The 16,494-nt window shown below is 42.0% G+C and overlaps 1 protein-coding gene across 2 annotated transcripts in view; it reads right to left on the reverse strand.

Annotated features, from left to right (window-relative positions):
• SND1 (staphylococcal nuclease and tudor domain containing 1) overlaps positions 1-16,494 on the reverse strand; it is a 418,356-nt gene that overhangs the window by 255,917 nt on the left and 145,945 nt on the right. For both annotated transcript variants that reach the window (XM_046021639.1, XM_046021638.1), the window contains exon 11: positions 11,625-11,714. In XM_046021639.1, the coding sequence (XP_045877595.1) occupies positions 11,625-11,714 (90 nt within the window). The remainder of the gene's footprint in view (positions 1-11,624; positions 11,715-16,494) is intronic.

Below are 16,494 nucleotides of genomic sequence, written 5' to 3' on the forward strand. Positions count from 1 at the left end.
CCATCAAGCTTCTGTCATTTCGAGCTTTAAAATAATGGAGAGTCAAGTCAAAAAATAATAATTTTGCCTATTAAATCTGTCAGATCATTTTAAAAGAGAACAAATTAGAGATGCTGCGTATTTTTTATTATGAAGTGAAGACACAGAAATAGCCATAGACCAGACCTTTAGCACTAGGGAAGGACTGCTCAGGCAGCCACATGAAGGCTTCAAAGAGCAAGCTGACAGTGAGGGCTGGACCACACAAGGCATCGAGCGTACGACCACCGATCCAGTGGAGAGGTGAGTTCACGGTCATAACCCATATACAGGAAACCAAGAGAAAAACATACTTATTCTATGTATTTTTAAGGCTTTCATTTGTCTCTCAGACAATGCTATGCCTAAAGTTTCACTGAAGTCAGGCTCAAAGTCTTTATCAGTGTTAGGAAATCAAAGAAAGCAGGCGACAGGGAAACTAGCTCCAAAGCTTAGAACTACAGGATGAGCTTTCCATATCATTTCTCTATATCCAGATATCCCCACTCTTTCTTAAGACCTTCCAGGTACCAGTTTACAAATCCCACCTCTTCTGTGAAGACTTAATGGGGATCGAACCGGATTGCTGACATGAGGGACCAAGAGCTGAAGAAAAGACAAGATCTTTGCCCTGCCTGAGAGAGGTCGGAACTGGGAATTGTTCCTGAAGAAGGGGGCACAAAAGTTTACTAAGAGGACAGAGAGCTCAGACTTCACATGGGGAGCCAGGAATCCAGGACAACAGTAAGATTCTTAGAGAAAAGTAAGTGTGAAGGCAAGAAGCTGTGAAAAGGCTTGGTCATGTCTATGGAATGGGGATAAGTTCTTTGTGATGTATTATACGGACATTAGAGTAAAAGGTAAGACTGGAAATGAAGGCAAGATCCTCAAAGGACGTTATGATATTTTATACACAACTGCCTTTCCTTTGATTTTACGTTCACTGAAGGAATGAGATGCTTTTCTGCAGACATCTGGGGATCCCCAGAGTCTGTGAAAGGAAAAGGAGTATGGACGCACGTAGAAAGCAATCTGACCAATGGTGTGAAAGACTGCGAAGACCCGAAGGAGCAGACCAACCACCTACCGTGATTTGATTGAGATACAAGGAGCAAACAGACTACCATTCACCAGAAGAACTGCCAAAACAAAGATCTGAAAGAGCTAACTGTGGAAAAAATCAGGCTAACTTAGGATGAGGAGACTTGTGGACGCTAATGTTCAGGACGATGGGCAGGGGAGACATTGTTGAAGACCAACAACAAAGGTAGCCAAGGCCATCTGTGGGCAGGGAAGAAAAATCACATGGAGGCCATGAGCTGTATTTTGGACATAACAGATGTCACCTGTTTGCTGGAATCTATTTGAGTACCCAGTGGTCAGCAGCTGGAAACAGATCCGTGGGAAGAGAAAGAAGTTACAAGTGGAAACATTCCTAAGAGTCAGCAGTACAAGCCGATAGCTGGAGCCAGTAAGTGCACAAGGTCACACAGCAGGTGAGACGTCTCTGTTTCCGAAAGACAGTGACGATCTGTACAATCCACATTAATGTTAATCCCGTAGTGCCAAAAGACACATTTCTGTTGTCTCACCTGTTATTCCATTCTGTTCCTATTCAACTTCACACATTTTTTTTTTAAGATTTTATTTATTTATTTGACAAGGAGAAAGAGATCACAAATAGACAAAGAGGCAGGCAGAGAGAGAGGGGGAGGCAGGCTCCCTGTCAAGCAGAGAGCCCGATGCAGGGCTCAATCCCAGGACCTGAGATCATGACCTGAGCCGAAGGCAGAGACTTAACCACTGAGCCACCCAAGCGCCCCCAACTTCACACATTTTTGATGTAATCTTGTCCTAGTTAGACAGTAAGCAACTTGTGACACAGAACACATTTTACTCATCATTACTTCACCTCCATAAAGGTACCTAATAACCATATGTGCCTTTTCTAAAATATTAATTCCACCAGAACTGTTGTTTTGTAATGCTCTAGCCTCAATGTCTAGAATAAGGTATGGCACATAGTGGTTGCTTAAAAAAAAATCTGCTAAATGAATAAAAATGAACTGATTTCACTATGCTATCACCTCTGGCCTTCTTAACGTATCAAGTGATTAGGCATGACCAAAGCTTCAGAGACTGAGTCCTCAAAGAGAATAAATCCACTTGAGCATTGTCTTCATAAGAAGACTACCTGCTCATCTGCCCAGTCCGTCCAGTCCAAACAAACACACTTGTTGAAACCAGAAGAAAAAAAAAAGGCGAAACTGTACAAAAAAAAACCTGGCTCAAAAAGGCCTGACTGAAAACAAAACCTGAGATTCCTATAGTTACCAAAGGAAATGGAGGCATAGCTCTGCAGACAAACTTTAGACATGGTGCTTCAGAAGAGACTTGCAATTACTCCTAATGTTCTATTTATCAGCCTTGAATGGGATGAGCATGGTTCATCAAAAGCTACAGCCAGGAATGATTCCCTCCCAGAGCATGCCATGTTTCAAAATGCTGCTAATTACTGAAGTTGAAGTGATTGAGGCCCCGACTATGGCAGCCTTCTTAAGTGGACAGCAGCATGCATCCTCCAAGGAAGGGAAACGGGACAAGTGTGAGGGTGAGCCTACAGACAAAACTAAAAGCATGCTCTCAAGTCTAGTCAGTTACTCTACAGCAAGTGTCCGCTAGCCTGGAGACAACAATGCATAAAGCCAAGATCAGTAAGGACAAAAGAATAAACACAAATACAAAAAGCAAGGATAAGACAGGTAGGAGAGGGGACCAGAGGTGAAAGAACATCACACATTCAAACCCTTTCCTGTGGATCAGTTTTGCAAAGGAGCTGGTTACCAAAGTATAGACCCAGAAACAAGAACTCCAACCAAGAGCCGAATGGCCAGATACATGAAGAAGCTCACTACTTTCCTGTTGTATCACTTTCCTAGGGCTGCAATAACAAATCCCACAAATTGGTTGGCTTAAAACAGCAAAAACCCATTCTCACAGTTCTGGATATTTCAGGTTTAAAATTAAGTTGTTGACAGGGAAATGCTCCCTCTGAAGGCTGAGGGGAAGAATCTCTCCTTGCCATTTCCTAGCTTCTGGTGGCTCCTGGCCATCCCTGGCATTCCTTGCCTGCAACCGCCTCCATTGTCACATGGACTTCTGTTTGTACCTGTGTCCCATCCCCTTCTGATGAGGGCACCAGTCACTGGGTGTGCAGCCCACCTGACCCAGTCTAGTATGATCTCATTTTAAGTTATATCTAGGGGCGCCTGGGTGGCCCAGTGGGTTAAAGCCTCTGCCTTCAGCCCAGGTCATGATCCCAGGGTCCTGGGATCGAGCCCCACATCGGGCTCTCTTCTCAGCAGGGAGCCTGCTTCCTCCTCTCTCTCTGCCTGCCTCTTCGCCTACTTGTGATCTCTGTCTGTCAAATAAATAAATAAAATCTAAAATAATTAATTAATTAATTAATTAATATCCGGAAAGACCCTATTCCCAAATAAGATCATCTTCGAAGGTTCCAAATGGGCATTTAGCCCACTACACTTATCATCATGAAAACACCAGGAAAGACTGTCTCAGTCAGCCATCTACAAGAGACAGAATTGCAGCACTTTACAAATACCTAAAAATTTGCCAGAGAAAAGATAACTAGCAAGTGAAAACAAGAAGGCAGTTTCAGGTGTTTCAGATAAGAGCAAAAAACTTCACTCAGATTTTAAACACACTAAAACATGCAGCTTAGAACTACATGGTCCCAATTATGAAGATACAGCCCTAAAACACCATTTCTTTCCCCCAACTGTGAAGAATTGATGGAACTCCCACCTTAGAGCCAACAGACGCTTGCGTATACTACCTTCTTGTACACGCACAGGTTGTTCAAACCCTCGGGAAAGAAATACACAAGCAACCAGGAGTATTAGCCTAACTCTCTGAACATTAAAAAAAAAAAAAAAAAAAAAAAAAGCAGAGGTCACACAGAAAAAAACCCTGGAAAGTCGGTGCTTAAAAATGTAACTCGCCCACCCTGAATGATGTGTTATTTTGCAAACATACAACATTTTTGTTTAAGGTTTTTTTTCTTATTAGAAAAGTTATATGTACTATCTCTGTACAGATCCTTTTAAGAAAAAGAAACTACTGAAGAAAAAAATATTGAGAGAAGACGGCAAGAGCTGAGTTTCCTTTCCAACTGAACACATCTGCACCCTGTCTCACCTGACACTTTTCTACGACGTAAGATACTCTGTACACTATCATAGAGCCCAACTGCAAAAGAATCCATTCTCTGTGAACCAGGAGGTATAGGAAGTTCGAAGATTTGCAATTCAGCACATTTTGTAAGGTTTTTGGCACATAAGGGTTATTTTTAAAGAGGGAAAAAAAGCCTGTCCTCTCCCTACCCCCAAACACAGCTGAGCTGATTCAGCACAAATCTCCCCTAAAATAAAATCCTAGTTTGCAGAGAATAAGCATGGAAAGTTCCAGCCCCAAGGACAACATTTCAGAAACCTAGCTGGAAAGATCAGGAGTGGGTGGCTTAAGAGAGACTGGCCACAAATCATGTTCTAAACGTAAGAACTAGCACCAGAAAACTGTGAGCAACTTGGGAGTCTGGGGAAGAAAGCCCTGAATAATAAGCAATGTAATATATGAGTACTACCCAGAGATATGAGAATCTCAAGGATTCTGGTAGCTAGAGAATCATTTCCCACAGGTGAGCATACAGAAATTTCCAGGAATGCAGTTAGAGGTTTTAGTTTCTTCATTTAACTTAGAGATGCTTTCTGAAAAGGATATTACAATAGACATTATTCAAACACTACACTTCACCCAGAAGCAACCTGCTCAGTTCCACACCCTGATAGCCCCCAAGGCACAGAGGTACTTTTCACAACCTACAGATCAAACACTCAAGTGCTCTCATTACCAAAAAGAGCATTTAGGTGGCAGCAGGTAGAAAGCTACCTTGCCCAGAACAGCCAAATTTCCAGAAACAGACAACTCTACAGTTTTGTTAATTACCTTCACCAGACAAGGGAACTAACGTGTCAAGGATCGTTCCCCAAACCCACAGGATTAAAGGGCATCGAGATGACTCCTGGTTTCCAGTGCACACTGACACATGTCTAAGTGGGATAAGTCTTACTAGAAAAAAGCATGGTCAGAAATTATGAGTCATTCAAAACATCTCCAGATTTGGTGAATATCTACAGTCATTTATTCAAAAAATTTACAGCCACGTTGATGATAACAGCTGGCACAGAGAAGGCAAGGACAAGCAATCTTGTATAAACCTGTCAATTTAGATCACAATGCATTCATCACCTTAGGGCCTGTTTTGATCATTAATGTAAAGGACTTTTCCGTAGCATGAGTGAATCAAATTAGTATGAAATGGGAAATGTGGAGATGACAAAGGGTATGTTTATAAAAACCAAACTAAAATACATCAGAGGTAATTAAGAACAAAAATCCCCAGACTGCCAGCTTTGCACTTAACACAGCTGATTAAGCAAAACACTGTGAAAGACAGAACTTACAAGTGTTTTTAGGGAAAAGGATAGCCCTGTTAAATAGCCAGCAAGGAGTGAAGGAGATTCTCCTCAAGAAAGCTCCAGGCCCTTGAAGAGCTTTCATAGGCTGAGTGAAAAACCGCTTCTGCTAAGGAATGTCACTCCAAGTACCTTCAAAGATCTGTCCTTGCACAGGAAAAGAGCACTGGGTGCTCCTCATCCTCTCCCTGGCTCTGGGCCAAGACGAAAAAGCAACCTGACCTTTCCTTTCTCCCAGATGCTCCCAAGTCATACCTATGCCAAGAGATCAAAGAGAAAAGGAAATCAATCTTCAGCACTGGGTTAGCAATGTTACCCAATGACCTCATGCTGTCTGTGTAACTAGCAGAAGAACATGTAATCTGACACAGGTTTCTCTGAAGAACAATTTGATAAAACATCACTTCACAGGGACATCTCAAAGACTAATGAGATCATGTCTAGAGGGCTGAAGGCACTCCGTGGGCTGATCTATGGTGCTCTTACCACCTGCTGATACCTGCAGACCAGGATAATACAACGAAAGAGAATCAACTTCTTGTAGTACGTAAGGTACGTGTTATATACAACAACAGACATTACCCCAAAAAAGGACCGTGACCCTGGCTATCTATATTATTCAATACACACAACATGGAAGTGGGAACTTCTAGATGGCCTTTAACCTAGCATAGCAACTAAATGCATAGACACCTGGATAAAACAATTTCTATGAGCTTCATTCAGTGTCTTTTCCTGTAAAAATAGGAATGCATACAAACATTTTTGGGATGGAGGTGAAAATTAAGTAAAAATGAAAATATTCAGTGCTTACCATGAGGAGACTACTCCATAAATGACAGCCCTGACCCTGTTATGCTCAAATGAGCATTATATGAAATGTCTTAAGAAGCCTGTCTAGTTCACAGTACAAACTGCAGGTTCCAGGAGTCTTGGTGAAAGGGCATCTGAGACAAAGCATGAAAATCATAGAGAGGTGTTCACCACATCGCAAATGAGCCACATCTTCAATAGCTGGCATCCCAAGGAAGCAAGGCTTTTAACAGTAGTTGGGTTGCCAACCAGTTCTTAAAGCACATTAACCCAGAATGGAGGGAAGATCATTTACATATATTATCAACCATCTCCAGATTGACTTGAGAGTCTGAACAGGAAGTGGCAATCTTGTGCTACTCCTTCCATGTCTGGCTAACCCCAGGCAAATCAGGTAGGGTCTATTTCTAGCTCCCTGAATATATTCTTATCTGGGTCCACACAGCCTTCATCCTAATGCTCCCATTTTCCCTCAAATTTATTGAGCACCTACTGTGCATCATAAACTGTACATACTGAGCCCCCAGGTAGTGAGCAAACAAATGTGGGCCCCAGTTGGCCTAATATAATAAATCTGATGAGAGAGATTAACACAAAATACAGTAAGATGTGAAAAATCATGTACAAATTTCAGAAAGGGGGTTGTTTGGGGCCAAATTCCCCAGGAAGTCACATTTAAATTGAATCTGAAGGATAACCGTGAGATAAATAAGGGGAAAGGAGGACAAAGAGAGCATCCCAAACAGGACAAACTGCAAGTGCAAACGTCCAGAGGTGGGAGCAGAAGACATTTCACACACCTAAGGAAGGCAGGCCAGAAAGGTGGGCGGGAGGAGGCAGATGAGATAAGGGTAGGGGATTCCTTCTAGGAAATAAGCTGGAACCAGATTATGCTGGATCTTGTAGGCCACAGGAAGCAACCGGAAGCCAAAAGTCTGTCATTGGTGAAGTTCCCTTCAGCTGCAGGTACAGAACAGACTGGAGTGGGAAAGAATGGCTGCAGGTTCCAGGAGTCTGGGTGAGAGGGCATCTGAGACAAGGCAGCAGCAGCAAAAGGAAGCACACACATCTACACAGCAGGGGTTGGTGGGGGACTGGGGTTGGGGGATAAAGGAAGAGAGGGTATCAAAGATGTCTCTGACAGCAACAGCAAGGCATGATAAAGGTGTGATTTCCAGAACACTGGATGGGTCCAGAGTTTCTGACAGAATACTATGAGTTCAGACTTATGAATCTTGGTGCAAAGGAGGATAATTTCCATCTACCCCAAAGAGCTCATTGCCCCCAAAGTACAAACTTCAGTAAAGAAAGGTTTCCAAAAGAGAGGAATCATCTAATGCAATATGAATTTGAAATAACTGCCACTATTATTTATAGCCCAATAACTCCCCAAATGTCTGCATTTATCAAGAAAAACACTCCATTTTAAGTGCCTAAAAAAGAGTCAGCCTAGTTCATAGAACAAATTTTGATGGCATGAAAGCCAAAGTCGGCAGTTAGTTTACAAATGAGCTTCATCTCCAAAATCTGCTTATTCAACAGATACTGGCAAAAAAATTTTTGGGAGCACACACTTATTTTTGGGCCGAGGAGTCTGGAGACAGTAGAAGCCTGGACTGAGCAGACTGTGCCAGGGTTGAGGCTTCTATGCACTCTTGCTTCTTGAAATTCCATCCCTTCTACACGCTCATTTTTGACCCCTCAATTGTCCAAGCAAGTTACAGGTCCGAACACAACAGTTCCCATGGTGATGGAAATTGTACAATTAAGAGACAGGAGTTGCAGTGATTCATATGTCATTTGTAAATGCTATATTACATGGATTTAAAATACTTCAAGATTCTACTTTAGAGATTCTACGAGACTGCTGGAGAAACTCCCAATGAAGATCTCAGTTATTATTGCCTTCTTTCACGGAGAACAAAATGATTTAGGCACACAAACTCTGCCTGTCGATGGACTGACCTTCTCTAAGCATTAAAAACAATATACGTACACAGAAAGACACTGCTCCTGCTACTAGAAGAGGACTGTCGCCCTGGTTATTTTAGGGCATCCATCTCACTGTCTTTTACACACCTAGGACGTCATGCCACAAAACTAAAAGACATATGAAAGTTACCATGGATTCCATTTCTCCACTATGTTACTGGGGCCATGAAGAAGCCCAGAAGAAATCAGCAAGACTGTTCTTCACCAGGCATATTCCTTAGTCAAGATTTTAGTGAGAGCACAGATGGCAGATGGTAAACAGAGGATGGGGAGGGAATTCTACCAGGCAGTATGGCAATTCAGACAGCTTCTGAAACACTTCCAAGATACACACGTATTCTTCCACATCTCCCTCAAACCAGAGAACACACAAACATACATTTTACACAACACACAGACACTTTACACATACACGAACTGCGTGAGAAGACCCTCATTTTGTGGAAGCTGGAAACTTGATGCCACATCTAACTAGATGCTACTCAGATAAATCTGTGCAATGGGAGGGTGTCCGTCAAAGTAGCTGCACACTGATTCACATCCCCAACTTCAGAGTCAGTTTAAAAAAAAAAGAGAAGAAAAGGAACTGCTAGATTCTATTAAAAAGCAGCACTATTAAACAAAATAACACAACTTACCTGAGTGGCATCTGGAAAAACATGAAAGGTTAGTATCATCCTAGATTCTTATAAAAACCCCATGAGACAGGGAAGGCAAATGATATTCCCAGTTCACAAGTGATGAAAGCAAGGCTCAGAGAGGTGCATGGTTATTTTAATCTAGGCACTTAGCCAGAATTAAATCTTGGGAGTGAATCAAAGTGAATTTCCATAACTGAAATGGAGACCATTGAATCTAACAAAGCAACCTTACCAGTTTACCTTCAATCTTATTTCTCTACATTCTAGAAACTCCATGAAACTGTCATATTATAGACTCTCTGGGATGGTCAAATAATAGTCTGGGCAGAGAAGATGATTTTACCTCCATTACCTCGCGTAAGCTGTGACAGGCTGCCCTAATCAGCTTTCGTGCACAGAGGCACACACACTCCCTCTCCGTGCCTCTTAATCACCACGTGCCACGCTGAGCAGCTGCAAAGGTCTGAAGGGAATTGGCAGAAATGTGCAATGATGTGCTAGCCACCCCCGAGGCAGCAACTGCCCTGCCTGCTCCCAGACTCGAGAGAAAACATGGGTGTTCGCTGTCGCAACTGACGGGCCCAGAAGACAGGCAAGTGGTTTCAGGTGGTGAGTCAGGAAAAGCAGTTTGCATCAGGAATGTTCCAGCCCAGCAGAGCTGAGCAGCATCCTACTCCCTGTGCAGGGATACAGTATTCATCATTTATACAATGTCACCGTAGGGGACAAACTTGGGCTCAGCACAAATTGAATCCAATCAACTCTTATGCAGAAGAATCAGTAAACAAGGCTTCTCCCACCAAGAAGGAACCTAATTGCTTAAGAATTGCCACCTTATCTGGCACTTGACGTCAGCCCTTCTATCCTAAGATCCAGGTCTTTGCAAAGGGCTGGCACATGTCTGAGAGCAGAACCCAAGCAGGGCTAACCTTCCAGGACCACTCAGCAGCGGCTGCAATAAGCTGCGGTCCAGGTTCCCAGGCATGACACAGAACCAGGTGAGGGCAACATGCAAAGAAGCCAGGGGGGATGTCCTAACACACTGTGTACAAAGATCTGCACAGGACTGAGGGAAGGGCTGCACAACCACCCCCCCCCCCCCCCCCCCGCCAACACTCCCCTCAGGTTAATTTTGGATGGATTTCCAGAGAAATCCAACTTTCGAGGGAATTCCTTGTTTGCTTCTATGCTATTGTTTATAAGCCAGCAAATGAGTGATAGGATATAAAACTTGGTGAAATAGAGATGTCGACATTAGATCAGATAACAGAATCTAGAAATTGAAAGAGGTTTAAAGCCATCATTCGCACTACACTTCATGAATGAATACAGTATTCTGTCAAGTTTTATACAATGACAAATGAGCCTTTTCTCTGAAGGAACCTGAGGAGATTAAACAGTCATTTTAGGGAATCCAGTTTAGTTTCCCTACTTCAAAGTTAGCAGTTTCATCCCATGCCAACTTTAAGAATCTCTTTGCTGTAATTTGCATTTCTAGTGACTATGGTATATAATAAAACTGGTTATGTTTGTGACAGACTACTTCAGCATTAGTTCAAAAGCCAGAGCCTTATAAAACCTGTCACATCATTAAAAATCTGCATTTAGGTAAAGAATGTTAATGTGGCACTGATGTGTGTTAAGGCCAGACATACAGCAGAATGGCCTTATCTTTCTCACGATATGAGAAAAATTGGCCCAAAACATGGTATTTTCCCAGAAGAATCCTCACTGAAGCAAAGTACAGAAAAGGCAAATCACAGTCCCTCTCTGAAAAACTTCCATCAACCGCCATCAAAGGAACCACGCCACTCATTTCCTTTGTTCCTCGAGGACACAGGCACCTGCCCAGGATATTTAGGGTGGGGAGTCAGGGGAAAAATAGGGAATGCTCAGAGGCTCACTCTCAGCTTCCCCAAAACGGCACGTTCTGCAGCTTGTCATAGAATATATGCTCTAAGAACACAAGGAGATGCACTCTTTGGGCCTCTGGGCTGTTGCACCAGACCAGAAAGTCACTGTGTTGCACCATAGGCTCCAAAGGAACTACTGGGAAACCAGAGCCCTTTCCCCGGCAAGGCTGCCCTAGCACCTGCCACAGAAGCTACAGGAGGTATGAGCAGCTGAAGAAGTGGGGGTGGCATACGCCCCAGAGTGCATTTCAGTAAGCATGCTTCCGTTCCAGGAGAGCCCCCTTCTCAACAACCAAACCTTTTCCTCAGAAGGCAGGCAGAAAAACCCAGCAAACTTCCTTCAATAGCATATCCTGCGGCACTGACTTTTAATGGAGGTGGCTGAAGAGAACAAGGGAGTCAAGGAAATGAAGCTCAGGGCAATATGCAATTATTGAAACTGGAATTGAGCCTGGACCCTGGAAAGAACATGCTGTGAGAGCTTTGGCAATCACACTGTGGTCAGGGCCCCAATTTTAAATCTCTCCCACGGGATACCACTTCCTGAGACACAGGCACGCCCCTCGTCGTATCAAAGTAATTCCGCTTGACTTGGCAGAGGGGTGTCATCTGCTGGTCTCTGGGATTCCATCACAAGGGCCCAGCTTAAAACAATCCCCAACCATTTGTAAATATGTTTCTGTCCCATTTACCTTTTTCCCAATAAGCTTCTTTCGAAGAAATTCCCGGGCTTCAAACATATAGGGAATGTCATATAGGGGACGTAGTTTCTTGTTCTTATCCTAAAAGAAAAACAAAGTATCACATCAGAAATGAAAAACAAACATTAAAAAAACCCACAGATGAACACAGCTAACAAAACAAAAATACTAGAATACATCTGAAATATGCTACCTCCCAGTATTACAAACATTAACTAAGTGCCAATACACAGGAAATGATTAATAGATATTTGGATGGAATGCTTTGCAGCAAATAAGATTATCTTTTTCATACCACAGACTCAAAAATAAGTAACGAAATGTTTGTAATTATCTAAACTGGAAACAACCAAGTGTTAATCAACAAGGAAAAGACCTATATAAACTGCGGGATAGAAGCAGCTCAGTAAGTATTAGGGCCCTTCAAATATTTATAGATACACTATGAATCTAGCTCTATTATTCTTTAAGCCATTAAGGATCCACCAACTCTTAGCCTCACACAAAGCTCTGTGTAAATATATGTTATAATCCTAGATTCAAAATTCTTGCAACCTAACAGAGTAATACAAGAAAAGCTATGACAGGGCAACAGATAAGAAATGGCAACACAAAGCAGTTTGGACTAAGTGCTAAACTGTGTGATAGAGACTAGGGACTAAGTGCTATCAGAGTTCAGGGAAGTGGAAAGAAAGAAGTAATCAGGAAATGTTTCACTGACAAGGTGACATGGTTTCATTGACTTAATATGAGTTTACAGGATAAGAAAAAACTAGAAAGGAAATTAGAGTTGAAAAAAAAAACAGAACAAGTAAAGGAGGCAGGAAAAAATAGTATTTCAACACAATATGCACACACATGAACATCAACATACACAATTCTTTCATTATCTTGCTGGTCCCAGAATTCCCCCCCAAGAGGTTACTGTTCTAAGCAATGTAACTTTTAGAGAATACGGGAGAAAGCTCTAGAGGAGCTTGACAAAGAGAATGGATAGGAACTAAAGTGATACGAGAAGGATTTTAAGAAATGAACGAACAAAGGCGCCTGGGCAGCTCAATCGAATAAGTGTCTGCCTTTGGCTCAGGTCATGATCCCAGGGTCCTAAGACTTCCTGCTCAGCTGGAAATCTGCTTCTCCCTCTCTCTGTGCCCCTCTCCCTCTTTAATAAATAAAATCTCGTAAAAAGGAAGGAGAGGAGGAAGGAAAGGAGGGAGGGAGGAAGGGAGAACAAATGAACAGAATGGATAGAGGGAATAAAAGAAGAAGAATCCAATAAATGATGACATGCATATGAAGTCAAAAGAAGTTTGCCTTTTGATGGGGGTTGTGGAGGGCTGGACGATGTTACAAGAAATACGGAGATGCTGGCTAGATTGCTAGGTCTGATTAATGTCTCTCCCCAGCTAGCCCCTAAGTTCCACAAGAATGGAGATCCTGTCCATTTCTGTTATTCTGTGACCCTGGAAACAAGCAGAGTACCTCCTCTCTACAGTACATGCTCAAATAATAGCTGGGATGAACTAACTACAAAAGAAATAGCAAAATTACATATACACAGAAATCAAGTATGTTAGAAGAACAGAATGACATGTATAGATTTCAGAATCTCTAGGACCCAGATCATGGTAGTGGTGGGGGGGGTGGGTGGGCACGGAATTCACAAATAAAAAGAAAATCAAGGACTAACTAACCCAGAGTTGTGCAGCTGCTTACCCATCCTGTATACTTAGCCCACCTGGCCTTACCTCCTTATTTTTTTTTTTTATTAACATATAATGTATTACTTGTCCCAGGGGTACAGGTCCGTGCATCATCAGGCTTACACACTTCACAGCACTCACCATAGCACATACCCTCCTCAATGTCCATAACCCAGCCACCCTATTCCTCCCCCCCACCCCCCAGCAACCCTCAGTGTTTCATGAGATTAAGAGTCTCTTACGGTTTGCCTCCCTCCTGATCGCATTTTGTTTCATTTTTTTCCCTCCCTAATCCCCACAACACCCTGCCCTGTCTCTCAAATTCCTCATATCAGAGAGAACATGTGATAATTGTCTTTCTGACTTACTTATTTCACTTAGCGTAATACCCTCTAGTTCCATCCACGTCATTGCAAATGGCAAGATTTCATTTTTATGGCTGCATAATATTCCATTGTGTGTATATACACCACATCTTCTTTATCCATTCATCTATTGATGGACATCTAGGTTCTTTCCACAGTTTCTGGCCTCACCTCTTTATAATCCTTTCTATACTGAAAGAGGTATTCAAGTTATTTTCTTAAATAGCTAACTACTCCTAAATAAAGAAGCTGTATCATTCTAATACCCCATGTTTAAACTAATCCTAATGACAATATGAGGTCAAGGGAATTGAAATAGGTGTTTCCTCCTATACCCTAACCAAGCCTTGGTGTCCAGAATGCATCATATAAACAATTCATTGACATCACCAAGAAAAATCTCTATGAGAATGCACAGAATTGAGTTTGAGTTCCACATTCTTTATCCCACTGCCTTCTAGCTCCTCTGGTAAAAACAACAGTAACAACAAGGTGGCAGCAGCATTTCAGCACTGGGTGTTCTTCTTGGAGGTTAAGGAGGTACGTTCAGAAATGAAGGCGAGTTCCTATTCCTTCTTGGATGTGTGGGACTCCACATGCTCTTAAGGGAAACAATAAGACTGCCACACTTGGATCAAATTCCTGGGGTGTCACGATCACAGTCTAGTAAGTGAGGGATGGCCCTAAACATGAAGTATTTTGCAAGGGGAAAAAAAAAAGGTCAAAACAGGATACATGAGGGTTGCTGGGGTAGGGGAGTTCTGCATAACACAAGGGCAAATTATACAGGATTATGGATATTTTTTAAACATCCAGGCAGCCAAATCAAAATAGGAGTCACTCCTGAGGAGCTAAGTATAACATATAAGCCATAAAATAGAGTTTATGATGATAGTCAATGATACAGTAAGAATGCTTGCTCGACCGAAGATTCTACGTGCCAATAATGAACGGTATTTTTAATAATGACAAAAATCAACAGTTATCACAATCAATCCTTGGGAATAAAGAAGTGCCAATGATAATTTATGCTCACCATGCAATGGAGGACAATCTATTTAGAGAGAGTATTTGTGTTATTACACAAGCCTAAGTGAACAACATTATAAAGAGTGAAGTAAACAAAATATTGACAATTACCTCGCCTCACCTCATGATTTATCACAGAACCTGAATGTGTGAACCTTATCCTACTTATTCCGAAACACCACAGAGATCATAAGGCAGTATGACTTGACTGAATTCTGAAACAATGAGTGAAAGTTAAGAAATAAATAGCTTTAACAAATATTCAAATGAAGATCACGAGATGAGGCATACATAAATGAGTGAAAATGACTATCTAAAAAAGAAAGACACTCAACAGAACTGGCCCAAGCCAAAATGTTCTCAGAAGAATGAAAGAAAATAGAGAGTATATCGAGAAACATCCCAATAAAAATCCGGGCAACTTCTGAATGATTATATGTCTGTCATGAAGCTAGGAAAGAACTAATAGCACAAGCAGAAAACAAGGTATCACAAGTGAAAACAGAATGATCTTGTTACTCTAACCCTTCAGAGCTAGTAGCTATTGACATCTGCAAACATCTTACAAGAGAGATATTAGAAGTCCCTAGGAAACCACAAAATAAAAGCAATTCCTCCAAATTACCAGGTACATAAAAGCCTTTGAAATCTCTAAGAGGCAATTGAGGTATGGAATGTATTCTGAGAAAACAGGACTTTAGCGGGATCTTGCCTGCTAAAAAGGACTATCTAGTTTAGATTCTAATTTACACAGAAATATTTTTTTAAAAAATAAAAGCAGAAGAGAATGCTTGCTTTATTTGGTGGGCAGATAATACAAAAAACCAGTATGTGCTGTAATCACTGTTCATCCTGAGAAATGACGTTGTATGTAGGCCCTGCAATGACTCACACATTAGAGATAACTTCAATTATCTGTACCTCTCACTCGTTTGGAGAGGGAGGCCCAACACCCACATCTCAGCATCTAAAAACCCACTTGGCATTTTTATAGGAAGTTATATTTGGCTGGCTGCCAAAATGTGGTTGCTGTTCAATGCTCACTCGGAGGGAATGGATGAAATCTCCAATCAAGGCCTTATATTCAACCCCCAGTTGTGGGTTTCAACTTCAGGCCAAATTTTATCTGGCTCCTCCTGTAGCAAAAATCTAATGTCCCAGAGATATTGCAGGATTTCTTAAACAAGGCTTAAAAATAAACCACGGCAGGGGAAGGGAGGATGGGGCAGAGAAGAGCCTAATAAATGTGGTTCCACTAAAATTAAAAGCAGTTCTTTACTGAATAAACTTAATGAGCAAAGTTGACAGGCCAAAGTACAAAGGTTTAGTAGCTGATGACTGAAACAGATACAGAAAAAGCTCAGGAGGATGAGAGGGAGTTCAGCACAGAGCCATAGCTGTCATGTGATCAGTGTAGGCCTTACGGGGGGCGCATTCGAGTTTAATAAAGACTTAAGGAAGGTACAGGATGGAGCCATCTGGAGAAGGGCAGGGAGAATGCCCAATGCAAAGACCCTGTGTTAGAAGCATGCCTGGTGGGTTCAAGGAGCAGCAAAGACACGACTGTAGCTACAACAGTGTGCGCGCACAAGGAGAGCAAAAGAAAGACAATGGGTATTGATGAAGGATGGGTAATGGGAAAAAGAAAAGAAGCAGGGGGAAAGAAATGGGTTTGAGGATGAGTACACGAGACTTCCAGCTTTCTCTGTGAGGTTTTCTGTCTTTGAAAGAAAGCGAAAAAGAGGATCTGAAGAATACGTGGTA

Source organism: Meles meles, chromosome 10 (genome assembly GCF_922984935.1).
Source record: "Meles meles chromosome 10, mMelMel3.1 paternal haplotype, whole genome shotgun sequence".
In the NCBI taxonomy this organism is placed as follows: domain Eukaryota; kingdom Metazoa; phylum Chordata; class Mammalia; order Carnivora; family Mustelidae; genus Meles; species Meles meles.